This window comes from Alligator sinensis, unplaced genomic scaffold (assembly GCF_000455745.1).
Source record: "Alligator sinensis unplaced genomic scaffold, ASM45574v1 scaffold471_2, whole genome shotgun sequence".
Classification (NCBI taxonomy): domain Eukaryota; kingdom Metazoa; phylum Chordata; order Crocodylia; family Alligatoridae; genus Alligator; species Alligator sinensis.
The window spans coordinates 971,614-985,364 of record NW_005842143.1 but is presented as its reverse complement, the minus strand read 5'-3'; the positions used below and the strand labels follow the sequence as shown (position 1 = coordinate 985,364).

At 49.4% G+C, this 13,751-nt stretch overlaps 1 protein-coding gene across 5 annotated transcripts in view; it reads right to left on the bottom strand.

Moving 5' to 3' along the window:
• RNASEL (ribonuclease L) overlaps nt 1-13,751 on the bottom strand; it is a 93,391-nt gene that overhangs the window by 65,334 nt on the left and 14,306 nt on the right. The window contains exon 6 of one of the 5 annotated variants that reach the window (XM_025206164.1): nt 2,416-2,782. The exons of the other annotated variants lie outside the window; for them this stretch is intronic. Within the exon in view, the coding sequence (XP_025061949.1) occupies nt 2,644-2,782 (139 nt within the window). The 3' untranslated portion in view covers nt 2,416-2,643. Of the gene's footprint in view, nt 1-2,415; nt 2,783-13,751 lie in introns of those variants that run through there. 5 annotated transcript variants of the gene reach the window in all.

The following is a 13,751-nucleotide window of genomic DNA, read 5'->3' as shown; positions in this document are numbered from 1 at the left end:
CCCTGATTTGTGTCTGCTGCTTTTTCTTTTCCCACCATCCCAGTCTCCTGCCCAGGGGAAAAAAAAGTCACTTCATGGGTTAGCGAGGACTAAAGCACAAGTTTCTACATTCTGGTTAAAGAGCATATTTAAATTAGCTTAAGCTTTTTTAATGCTAGCAAAAGAAAAAAAAATGGATTTCTCCTCCCAAAGGCTATTTGCTTTTTCTCCAACTAAATCCTGGCATAGCCACTTATATGAGTGACTATACTGGAGTGTACACCCCCGTTTCTAAGAAACAACACTGCCCGGTGCAGCAAGCTGGGGAGTTGCAGCTGCTGTTGCCACGCGCAGCCCCGATGGACAAACCCGGAGCTGGCGTGGGGCCCAGGCTGGCAGTGGGGCTGGGTTACAAACTGGTGCTGAGCGTGGGTAAAAGCGGCCCCTCGCCTGCCCTGTGCCCAGCACCCCGTACTGCAGCTACTTACAGCCTGCATGGGGCTGCCTGTGCCTGCTCCAGACAGCCCTGCATGGGCTGCGAGCACCCGCAGCAGGGAGCACCAGCCATGGGACGGGGGAGGGGCCGCTTTTCCCCATGCTCAGCACCAGCTTCTTCTCTGCTGGAAAGCAGGGGGTAGGGGCTGTGCGCTGTCCCCCACCTGTACCATGGGGCTGGGGGGCACTGGGAGTGAGCAGGTGCGGGAGCTAGCGGGAGCACGGGGCCTGCACTGGTGTCCCGGGGCCAGTGCCAGCGGGTCCTAGCCGACAGGGGCTCTGGAGCCAAGCCAGCTCCCCTCTCTCCCTGCTGGTACAGCCCAGCCTGGCTCCACAGACCCCTGCCAGCCTGTGCCCTATTCTAGGCCCCACTGGTGCTGGCCCTGGGACATTGGCCCCAAGATGGTAACTAGGGGGCGGGGCACCTGTCAAGGGTCGGGGCTACCTATGTGGCCCTCGACAGCCTGCCAAAACTGGGTAAGCAGCCCTCCGCCCAAAATAATTGCCCGCCCTTGCTATAGGCAGTTGTGACTTTTGCTTGGCTGACCATCACTAGAGCTCTATTCCCATACCATTTCACCTTCTGAAATGTTTCCTCTTTGGTTTTTTTTTAATAAAGCCTTAATTTAGGCATATCCTGATTTAAGCATAACCATAATGTTTTTCCAAGGGATGAATTAGTGAAATTACAAATAATGGACCAAAACATTTTTTAAAGTTTCAAAACTAATCATTTTCAGACCATTCAAAATACAAAACGGCAATGATAGGCTATAGCATTTTCTTTTAATATTTTAAGTATATGTTGAACAGCTAAGATAAATGAGTGATTTGGCAAGCCAATTCAGATTTAATCTTGCAGACAACAATGGAAGCACGGTATCCAATGTCATACAGCCAGTGCTTTGGAAAAATACATATATCAAGGACAGCATTCAAGTGCATTGCTTAGGCAGGATCACTAAATCCAAAAGGTGCAGGCAAAAGTGTTTCCATTTCATTTTCATGGGAAAGGTTGAACATTTAAAAAAAAAAAAAAAGCACACATGGATTATTTCAACCTTGCTGCCAGCAATAGGCACCCTATTTTTGAAGACAAGGGGTGCATCTACACGAGATGCTTAATGCACAGTAGATTCATTCTACTGTGCATTAGCACAGCTTTTACCGTAACACACTAATGTGCAGTAGAATTAATCTACTGTGCATTAAGCATCACAAAAAGACCATGCACCAACACTACTGGGCAGTGGCACCCGTTACTGCACATTTAGTTAGTACATCATATAGTACAGGTACTAAACTTAATGTGCAGTAACAGCAGCACATTAATTGTAGGTGTAGATGTACCCAGAGTGAAAAAGGAGCAGGAGCAGACAAGAGACTGAATACAAGCAGTAAGCCATCCAAACAAGGAATATAATGAAGCCACCAAAGTTTTAGGGTGTGCCTCCAGTTCTTTCTCAGTTCCTTCGGTCACTAGCCACTGTGGCCCTTCCCATAGGAGACCTCCTATCAACCAGGATCCCTCCAGGCTCCCCACATAGGAACTGTTTTTTTCTTGTGTTCTGGGTTGGTCAGCTGGCAGGCCCCCTGCCAGCTCTCCTGGGCACTCTGGCTCCCACTCTCCAGCTCAAAGATGGCAATGAGGAGAACCCCTCTGAAGGAGCAGTGGCTCTCAGCCCTCTTTAGCATTTTTTTTTAAGAAAAGTTTTTCATGTTCCAAGCCATATCAGCCAAATCAATTCCAAATCCATGAGTCAGACAAGAACCATATGTGGCCCTACTACTGGTAAACATCCTTTACCCCCACCTGGGGCTTCAGATGCTTCCAAATCATTTGGCGGGCATCCTACATGCAGGCCCAAGCCCAGAGGCTTGGGGTTCAGATGCCCCTGAGTTTCACTTGTCCTCAGCCATATGGCCACAGAAGCAAGCTAGGGAGGAGTCTCCCATTTCCATAAAATGGGTGTAAAGTCAAGATCTTCCCACTGGAAATGAAAGTGGGAGGTTAACTATACATTACCTCTGCAGGTTCTACCCCATGCCAGAAAAGCTGTCATCCCCAGTGACTAGGAAAATCGCCTTAGTTGTCACAGTATTTCAGGCCCCAGCTCACTGACCTAAGAAGTCAGACGATTCTTGTCCTTTTCTGCTGTTTCCTTGCTCTTAGCCCTTTCCAGCTCTGCAGCGTGCGGAAGTCACTGAGCCAGCCCTTCTGCTGCTCTCCCTAGCGCAGGTGTAGGCAAAATGTGGCCCGCAGGCCAGATGCGGTCTGCCAGGCCTTTCTATCTGGCCCGCGGGGCCCCTAAAAAATTTAGAAAATTAATATATATCTGCCCCTGGCGGTCTGTCATGTGGCCAATGGCTTGCCAAAACTCAGTAAGTGGCCCTCCACCCAAAATAATTGCCCCCCCCTGCTCTAGCTGCAGCCCCTCCAGCTCAGGAAGGTTTACTAACAAGGCCTTTTGCTGCTGTCCCAGCTCTCAATCTTCTCCAGGCAATTCCTTCTCCTCTTGCCAGAGCCCTATGCTCTGCCTCCTCCTAGAAACTCTTGCCAACAAGAGTTGTTGTCTGCCTTCCTGCTTCCCTTCATCATGTATTACCTTAGGGTGCCACCACACCCTTCTAATCAGGTCCAGGGGGAGGGTACCTGCTTTGTCAAAAGAGGAAGCAATTGGATATACTTTTACTTAAAGAGGCTGCTAATTCTGTGACAGGGGCTTTCAAGAATGTGTACCTGCCATAGAGTAAAAGGTGAATCAGTGATGTCTGAGTACATTCATGATGCTAGAGCTTAGTAACTATTTGCAGTAGACTGCAGCTATGATGGCTATTGTTTGATGTTCCAGAACTATCACTAATAGCATCCTTTATGGCTCCAGAAAAATATGCTGTCTCCTAACTTCTATTTCAATTAGGAGACAGAGCATATGTTGTCTCCTAACTGCTCTGCAGCTTATTAGGAGAAAGCAGACACCTCATGTGAGCTGCAGTGTCTATACATCTTGCAAATTGGTTGGATTTCTCTGCTAACAGACTCTCTCCATCAACTTCATGAAAAGAGACTTTCACTGGTACAGAAAGGGCAAAATCCAGCAAAGAATAACCCAGTTCTAAAATCAACAGCAGCAGGAAACTGCAGCATTTATCCTGTTCCCATTGACTTCAGCAAGAGCAGGAGTGAGGTCGCAAACCCCATAGATGCAGTTGTACATTCACTCTGAGGGCCAAGTTCTGCTCATTCTGTTCTGCTGAAAAAGGAGCAGGTTTAGAAACTCTGGGCCAGATCTAAAATGTACTTTTAACGTAAAGGCACCTCAGTAGAATGTAGGCACATAAAGACAGAAACACCCAATTACCGGTGGGGGCACATTTCTCACAGGAGGGCCACTCTCTCTCCAATCTCTCAGTCCTGATCCTCAAGGGAAATTTACACAACACTTCCCAGAGATGAGCTCCATTTCATCAACCTGCTGGATACTAGAGATCAGGGACTAAACATAGACTTTGGATTTTTGATACGTTATAATCTGCCTGGCAACTGACTCCCCAGCCCAGCCCCTGGCTTCTTTACTTTTCATTCCATCCAGGAAGAGCACACACCAACTGCTGCAGCTTCCTGAGCCTGACGAAGGGTTTTTGAACCCGAAAGCTTGCTTAATAACTATTCTCCAACCATTTGGGTTGGTCTAATAAAAGATATCAAATTCACCCAAGGAACCTTGTCGGCACATAAATCTAGGCACTTCCATTTTCAGTATTAAAGCTCCCCAGGCACCTGAAGTCCCGCTTTTGCACAAGCCCAGAAGTGGAGCTGGGCAGGGCAGCATGGCTCATTCTCACCCCCTACACCCAACCCCATGGCTCCCAAGAGTGGTGGGGCTGGGCAGAACAGTGCAGTGTACACACACACACACATAGGGTGTGTGCGTGCGCGCACACACACACACACACACACACACACACACACACACACACACACACACTCTCCAAAATCTGGGACTGTCCCAGCCAATCCGGGACATGTGGTCACCCTTATTCAGGCCAAACCTAACTGGGATCCAGAAACTAGACATACACCTACCTACATCTCATGAGGCAACCGATCCAGTTGGTATTCTCTGAGCACTGCTTTTTGTCACTCTTTATGTGAAGAGGGGATTTTTTTTTCATCAGGGACAGATGGAAGAATTAAAAGAACAGCCAAATAAGCAGCAAACTTCCTTACTTTTTTCATAGATTCATAGATGTTAGGGCCAGAAGGGACCTCAGTAGGTCATCGAGTCCAACCCCCTGCCGTGGGCAGGAAAGAGCACTGAAGTCAGACGACACCAGGTAGGTGCTTGTCCAGTCTCCTCTTGAAGACCCCCAGGGTAGGGGAGAGCACCACCTCCCTGGGAAGCCCATTCCAGATTCTGGCAACCCTTACTGTGAAGTTCTTTCTAATGTCCAACCTAAATCTGTTCTCCATCAATTTGTGGCCATAGTTCCTAGTTACTTCAGGGGGTGCCCTAGTAAACAGAGCATCTCCTATTCCCTGCTTCCCTCCCCGTGATGAATTTATAGGCAGCCACAAGATCACCTCTCAGCCTTCTCCTGTGAAGGCTGAAGAGATCTCAGTCCCCCAGTCTCTCCTTGTAGGGCCTTAACTCCAGGCCTCTGACCGTATGAGTGGCTTCCTCTGAACCCTCTCAAGATTCCCCGCATCCCTCTTGAAGTGCAGCACCCAAAACTGGACACAGTACTCCAACTGCGGCCTGACTGATGCCGCATAGAGGGGAGGCATCACCTCCCTAGATCTGTTTGTAATGCATCTGCTAATGCATGATAAAGTGCAGTTAGCCTTGTTGATCACTTCGTCACATTGATGAGTCATGTTCATCTTGCAGTCAGCAGTAACTCCAAGATCCCTTTCCACTGCTGTGCTGCCGAGAAGGTCATCCCCCAGGCTGTAAGCATGCTGGTGATTCTTTCTCCTTAGGTGCAGCACTTTGCACTTTTTTCTATGCTCCCTCAGGTCCAGATCTTGCAATATTTCATTTCACATGCTATAAATGGTTCCCCTACCTTAAAGTCAACTGGACTGGGGTTTGAAACCTATGACATATTCTGACACCCATCTTTATCTGGTGATGTAACATCTCTCAAAAAATCTGTTTATAAACAGTAGGTTGGGCTATGCCATACATGGGGAACAGCAAGGCACGGAAAACAAAGCAAACAAAATCTCCCTCCCCCAGGTTCTGCACACCCTTCCCCTTCAAAGACAAGTCTTCTCTGCCAAGTTCTTAAAGCACAAATCTAAACTGTCCAAGGATAGCACTGGTATGACTGATAACATTCTTTATATCTCCAACACGCAAAGGAATGCAAACATTTTTCATTTTGAATAAGGGGTTGCCAGCCTGAAAAGGCAGAGAAGCACTGATCACCAGTAAAATTAACTAAGCTTAGTTTTGTGGCCAATTTGTTCTGTTCATTTTAAATGAACTTTAATAAATACACTAAGGCACCCAGAGCCCAAGAGCGATTTGGAACATACTGGCTACTTCAACAAGAATAGCATATGCCCTCCTGCCAGATTAGTTCAAATTGTAAACAGCAGCTTGCAATGGCTCAGAGGAAGAAAGTTTTAATATTCTTATCTCATAATGGCCAAATGCTCTGTTTATGGAGAAAAAAAGGCCTTTGCTATTAAAATTAGATTTAGGAGCTGCGTCAACTTCTTTGATCTGTTCTGAGAATGTGATCAGCCCCTGGTGAAATTGCCCATATGTTACAGTACTCGAGAACTCGAGGATCCTTTACAACCTAAAGCCTCTTCTATTTTTATATCAAATTTAAAACAAACTGAAAAATGAGTTTCAAGGAAAAGAGAGAGAGATAAGACTATGGTCCAGATTGTTCTCATCTATATTAAAAGCAAAATGAGGACATTTTAGTGTGCAAGATTTCATATAGGTTGTTGTAGGAAGGGAGTGGGGTTTATCTTTTACCCTAATATGGAAAAGCCACTTCCAAATTCAGTGGGTCCCAGAGCCTTTTACCAAGAGGCTCAATGGAGCTGACCCATGATAATTTCCTGCTTGGATTGAGATGGTACTGAGATAGTATTGGTACAGAAGAAACGTGAAGAACATGACAAGATGCAGATCAAGGCAGAGGGAATCAGCTCTGTCTAAAATAGGTTTCATAGCTACTACCTTTTTAATTTCTACATTACACTCAGACCATAAGAAATCTGTGGAGTGGTAAGCAATGTTAAAATTAAAACATGCTGTGAGCAGTCATACATATGGACTAGGGACAGAAGTTACACATAAACCGGTTTAAGTGATCAGAAACTGGTTTAAACCTGTAACAGACCAGAAGTTCAGTGCACATAAAGTTTCAAAATGGCTGCAACTGGTTTAAAATAAACCTAGTGGAATGTAACATCAGACTTAACTGATCTGGGTCAAACTGGTTTATGAAACTTCTGTCCCAGACCCCTTCCTGGTTCAAGTTAAATCACAGCATCCCAGCATGCTTTCCAGCCCTGGGCTGGGCTGTCTGCTCCAGAGAGCAGGGCTGGCCCCACCCCTCTGCTCCCTAGCTGGAACAGGGAGGCCAGGCTAACAAGTGGGGGGGACAAGCCTGGCTAGGATTGCAGCCCAGTCTGCAGTAGGGGGAGACTGCCCCCCAAGGCAAACCCTGGATGTGGTCTAGAGCCAGGGAGGGGGGCGCTAAACACCCATTCCCCCACTCAAACTTACTGCTGGCTGCAATTGTGGACTATAAATCCCAGAGGCACCTGGAAGCAGGAAGTGATAAGCAACGCTGCAGAGTCCTGCTGCTGTCAGTCAGCAAATCCCAGAGACCTCTGGGGCAGCAGGAAGAGGAAATGAGCACACAACCAGTGAGCCATGCTCTCTAGCACCCCCTGACTTCTAGCTTGAGCCGCTGCAGGCATGTGGCTGCATTTCCTGAATCAAAGGTAAATAAATGTCTGTTCACTTCTGTTTCAGGTCTGGCCCACCAACTAATTGGATTCAGCTTGTGGGCAGGTGCCCGCCAATTGATTGTATCCGGCCCATGGTGCTCCACATGAGGCCGAGCCTTGCCTTCTCCCACCCAGGGCAGTCCATGCCATGGTCCTATCTGCCCTGCCCCGACCCGTGTGCAGTTTCCTCGTGCAGTTGCTCCTGGTGCGGCTGCAACCTGAGTACTGCTCAACTCTCCCCGTCTCCAGTGGCACCTCATCCTCCTGTCCTTGCTGCGCTGCTCTGGGCAGCTGCCAGTGTGGGGAAGCCATGGGGATGCATGCCAGGCAACACATGGCCAGCCAACTGGGGGGAAGCTGCAGCCAGGGAGCTCCTGTTCCAGCATGCACGGTTCCAGCTCCCAGACACCTTCTATCCACTCAGCAGCCCACAGGTAGCTGCTCATCATGCTAGGTGGATGGAGTGGATGAAAGGCATCCAGGAGCTTGAGCTAGAGCCCCTGCACTGGGGCAGGAGCCGCCCAGCTGCAGCTTCCCCCATCTGGCTGGGCATCCTGTCCCCTGGCCACTTGTCCCTATGGCTTCCCCACAATGCCTGCTGCCCAGAGTGGCGCAGCAGGAGAAGGAGGAGCTGCTGGAGGTGGGGGAACCTAAGCAGTACCCAGCAGGGTTACGCCGATAGAGATTTTCTTGGCCCATACAGATAGTTGATTATTCACCAGGTATGTTGCCTGATACAGGTCCAATAACAGATTTACAGGAGCATAGCCAGTCAGTGTGAACAGCAGCACCCTGCAGGTGCATCTGTGGAAGGGAAGCGGTGCGGGGGGGAAGGGGCATGGGAGGGGTAGATTGAGGCCCCCATGGTGAGGGAGGGAGTGGGGCAGGGGCTGGAGCTTCAGGTACTGCCCAGCCAGGGCAGTGAATGGGACCCCAGGGCCAGGGCAGCGAGTGGGACAGAGCTGAAGGCAGCTTGTCCAAGAGATCAAGTCAAAGCCCTGCCACCACCATTTTTAAGTGTGGGAACATTTTTAGGTGCTGAGCAGGGCGAGGGCAGAGGTGGACTGCCTGCTAGACTCAGGGCTCTCCGCCCTGCTGCCTTTGCCCCAGAAGCTGTGCACTAGCCATTTCATGTCCCCTGCCCATCTGGTAGCAGGAGGCACAAACTCTGTCCCCACTGTCACCTAGTGGGCAGGGGACGTGCAGCTGGTGTGGGACTCCTAGGGCAAAAGGCAGCAAGATGGAGAGCCCTGAGACCACAGCGGGCAGCCCACCTCTGCCCCACACCCAAATCAGGGGGGGCCACATGTCCCCCATGCCTTCCCTGGAGGTGTGTGCAGAAGTGGGGAGCTACGCCCCTCCTTCCCACACCCCCTAGACGAGCTGCCCGCAGCTTCATTCCACACTGCCCTGGCCCTAGTGTTCTACTCACTGACCTGCTGGGCAGTGATCCCAGCCCCTGCCCCTTCCCCACTCCCTCCCTCACCATGGGGGCCTCAATCTGTCCCCCCATGCCCCTTTCCTCCCCCACACCCTTTCACCTCCACACTTACCTGCAGGGTACTGCTCTCCATACTACCCAGGTGCGCTCCTGGCCCCATGCATGCTGTGGCTGCACACATGCACATGGTGTTCGGGGGCCCCAGCCAAAAGACATTTATCAGTATATTATCAGCTATAATGGCCAAAAACCCCAATAGCCAATAATGTTCATTTCCTTTTATTGGTGCCGATCTGATATGGCACTGATATATCAGTGCACCTCTAGTACCCAGGTTGCTACAGCTGCACTGACAGCAGCCCTGCTGGGAAATTGTGCATACTTGCTAGGGCAGGAGTGGGTGGAAGCAGAGTACAGGCTGCTTCGGGCAGGTGTGAGTGGGGCTTGACACCATGCAGAGCGCCAAGGGGGGCAGCTATGGTCCTGATTAGCGGGGGTGAGGGAACTGCATCTGCACCTGCACTGCCTGGACAACCTCTGCTGCATTTGCCCCCTGTCCTTCCTCCCTCTCTCCCCCCAGCCTCGGCTGTTTCCTGGGACCTAGCATGTGGGCAGCACCCCCAACACATGCCCACCCCCCCCACACTGCCCCCACAAACAATATACAAGAGTAAGACTTTATTTTGAGCTATTATGCAATCACCTATATAGACATTACCCAAAAAAACATAAATCAGGACAAAAAGTTATCTTTTGAAATAAAATTTAAATATTGTAGTAGATATTTGCTGTTTAGTATATAATGGTTTTTATCTATAATTTGTTAAATTATATCTTCTAAAAGATTTTATGTGTGTGACCCTCAACAACTCACCAAAGCTTAAGTGGCCCTCCAGCCAAAATAATTGTCTACCTCTGGCTTAGATGCTTCCATCACAGTGTTGTTCAGAAAAGCTTAATTGTGTGCCTGTTGCTAGAGCAGGGATTCTTGCCTGGCCCATCACTGCTGGTACTGCAACTATGGGGAGCTGGAGATGACTGTAAAAACTGGTGATCTTCAGAGCACTCTGGAAGATATGCAAATCTTAGGAGCTAGGACCCAAGGTAGTCATCTTCTACCTTGGTCTTCTGTTCCTTCCTCTGCTTTAACCCCTTCTTTTATGATCAGAGGCTGGACCTTTCCCCTGCCTTAGTGTTCCCTTGAGTGTCTAAAAGTTTAGCAGAGCCTCCTCTGAGCAGACAGTGAGGCTTTCTCCACATCCCACTAACCTCCATGTCAAACTAACCATCCAGCCTCCTTCAGTTTGCTACAGTGCTCCCCAGGTCTGAGGCATCTATGCTGTTCTGTAACCCCCGCATTGTTATCACTAAGCTCCTTCTAGGGAGCTATGTGCATTGTATATTCTTCACAGTCAAGTACAATAGGAGTTGACTGTCCAACAGAGTTTATGCCTGCTTTGGATCTACATCTGTGGATATCAATAATCATCATCTCGGTTTAAAAAATATCCAACAACACAATTTAAAAATCGTCTGTAAATCACATTCTCACGTTACCATTTTAGCATATTTCAGAGGGAGAGAAAGCAGCTGAAAGTGAAGAAATCCTCAGACATTTAACTGCATAGAACAGATGGCATGGCAGCTTGGATAAGTGCATTGTAAACATAAGGGGAAAATGCATTAATTCCAACCAGCCTCAAGCACCACGCTCCTGTGTCAGTGCTGCTCTGAAGAAGGGCCCTCGCCCAGCAGAGCCCTACTTCTATAAATAACTAATTCATCCCAGCAGCTCCTTTGACTTCACTAAGCCTATTCATGTGAGTACAAGTTACTGACAGCAGTTAAGATTTCAGGAGGTCAGGCTCTTCTTTGCCATACCACATAGAAATACTTGCAGGCTCTCATAATAATGCAGTATTCAAATTATAGCTCATAAGATTAACAAGCAGATGGATGTGTGTGTATGTATATACAAACACCTTGCAAACATCTCCACAGCTTCTAGGGAAACAGTTGCCTGCATGAGAACTGGACAACTGGTCCAGTGCCATAGCCAGCTGTTACCTGGTTTTTCCCAGTATGACTGCTATGTTTCAAAGAGGAAGGAGTCGGTAAATGAATTCTTGGCCCTTATTCCAAAAAGCCAGTGAAAGAGAAATAGAAGATAAAAAACAAGCCTAGGACAGCCACCACATGTTGTCTTTACATAAAAAGTGTGAAAGTGGAGTGAATTTCATGCCAGCCTATCAGATAATTGGAACAGAAGACCCAAGCGTAAGGTGAGGGAGGAATTTAGGGTCCCCCTACAGCCAATAGCCAAGCTGGAGGGATGTGGGGGGGGGGCAGCGGCACGGATTCCCCCCGCGTGCTTGGTGGCAGACCCGGAAGTGGGGTCGCCACCGAGCATGCACCCCCCGAACGCTCCTGTGGGACGCTCCATCCGCCCCAGCATCGCAGCGTTCACGAGCCATGCCTGGTACCTCAAGGTATGTAGAAAAAACATTTAAAGCTGTGTCTATGGCCGGATCGCTGATTCTCTGAATCAGAATCGAATCTTCAGATTCAGATTCAGCTGAATTGAATCAGGACAGTGATCCGAATCAACGAATTGAATCACTGTCCCCCGATTCAAGCCAAATCCGAATCGAATACAGCCCGCTTCGCACACTGCTACTGCCCCGCCACTTTGGGGAAGCAAAACTGAATGTGGCACTCAACCAAGAATTAAGCTCTATGGGACAGGTGTATGCCAAATAGATCACTCTGCACAGGCACAAACAGAGCAATCCAGATAGATTGATACGTGCCAATATTTACATGAGCTGGGCTCAAAGGGACATTCAGAGTATGTCAACACCACGGTAACTCCAGATCTTGATGGTCCCTTGGGCCTGCTCCAGCTTACGTGCTCCAAGCCAGGGAACAAGCTGCTCTGGGGTTGTCCCCAAACACTGCACTGAAGCATGCTAGAGATTGAAGTCTTAAGAGCAGCCTCACCAGGTTTGAAGCACACAAGTGGGAGTGGGTGGGCAGGCCATCCATGCTAGGATATACTGCCATCCTGATGCAGACACACCCCTGGTGGCCAATGAACTTGATCCAGTCAGCTTGTCAAATCAGTCTGTCTCCAATATGCCTCTGTCGAAGGGCTTTTTTTGTTTCAGGGAAATGTAACCAGAGAACCGCAAGAAATTCAGAAAGTGTTATTGGTGCTTCGAAATAGAAAATAAATTGTATGTGTAAATGTACAACAGAATGCAGTTCAACAAGGAGAAATGCAAAGTGCTGCACCTAGGGAGGAAAAATGTCCAGCATACCTACTGCCTAGGAAATGACCTGATTGGAGGCACAGAAGCAGAAAGGGATCTTGGAGTCCTAGTGGACTCCAAGATGAACATGAGTCGGCAGTGTGACGAAGCCATCAGAAAAGCCAATGGCACTTTATCGTGCATCAGCAGATGCATGACGAATAGGTCCAAGGAGGTGATACTTCCCCTCTATTGGGCGCTGGTCAGACCGCAGTTGGAGTACTGCATGCAATTCTGGGCGCCGCAATTCAAGAGGGATGCGGATAACCTGGAGAGGGTCCAGAGAAGGGCCACTCGTATGGTTAAGGGCCGGCAGACCAAGCCCTACGACGAGAGACTAGAGAAACTGGACCTTTTCAGCCTCTGCAAGAGAAGGTTGAGAGGCGACCTTGTGGCTGCCTATAAGTTCATCACGGGGGCACAGAAGGGAATTGGCGAGTATTTATTCACCAAGGCGCCCCCGGGGGTTACAAGAAATAATGGCCACAAGCTAGCAGAGAGCAGATTTAGATTGGACATTAGGAAGAACTTCTTCACAGTTAGAGTGGCCAGGGTCTGGAACGGGCTCCCAAGGGAGGTGGTCCTCTCCCCTACCCTGGGGGTCCTCAAGAGGAGGTTGGATATGCATCTAGCTGGGGTCATCTAGACCCAGCCCTCTTTCCTGCCTATGTAGGGGGTCGGACTCGATGATCTATTGAGGTCCCTTCCGGCCCTAACATCTATGAATCTATGAATCTATGTTTGCTGGGGGGTGATGAGGGGCAAAGGAGTGGTAGAGCACAGGAGGACATATTTGGTCTGTGGTGATGGGAGAGCGGATTGAGGAAGAGGGATAAATAGGGAAGGCTGGTAGGGGGGGATTCAGGTTAGGAGAAGAGGGTGGGGATTAGAAGTGGTGAGCCACATCTGTGACATTGTGGAGTGACATGGAGTGGGTGACAAGGCCAGAGGGGGTGATTACAGTGCAGACTGTCAAATGTCATGCTCAACGCTCGTTTCCTATGCTTATCAAGATCTATGGGGCCTTGTCCCTCTAGGGGTATGAGCAACTCTCCCTATCCCCACTGACTTGAGCAATGATCTAGGAACTGCTGGCTCTCTGAGATGTCTAAGCTCTTCTTACTGCTCTCCATGTCAAGAGGGAGTAGAGACTAGGGGTGCACCGACAGAGATTTTTGGGGCTGATACCGACAGCCGATTTTTAAGGAGGCATGTCAGCCAATACTGATCCGAGTTCTGATACCAGCCCAGCAGCTTGAAGCGCTGTGTGCAGCTGGTAAGTCTGGTGTGGTGGAAGGGGAGGGGGAAAGGAAGGGGAGTCGGGGGGGGATCAAGGCCCCTGCAGTGAGGGAGGAGTGGGGCTGAGGCTGCACAAGGTGGGATGGGCGCGGGATGGAGCCGTGACTCGTCCAGGGGCTGTGGAGAAGGAGTGGAGGGCAGCTCCCACTGCTGTGTGCCACTCATCTGGGAGCCACTCATCCGGCAGTTCATTCAGCACTCGCCTGCTCGTCCAGTGGCTCCCTCCCCCGCCCCCCCCCCC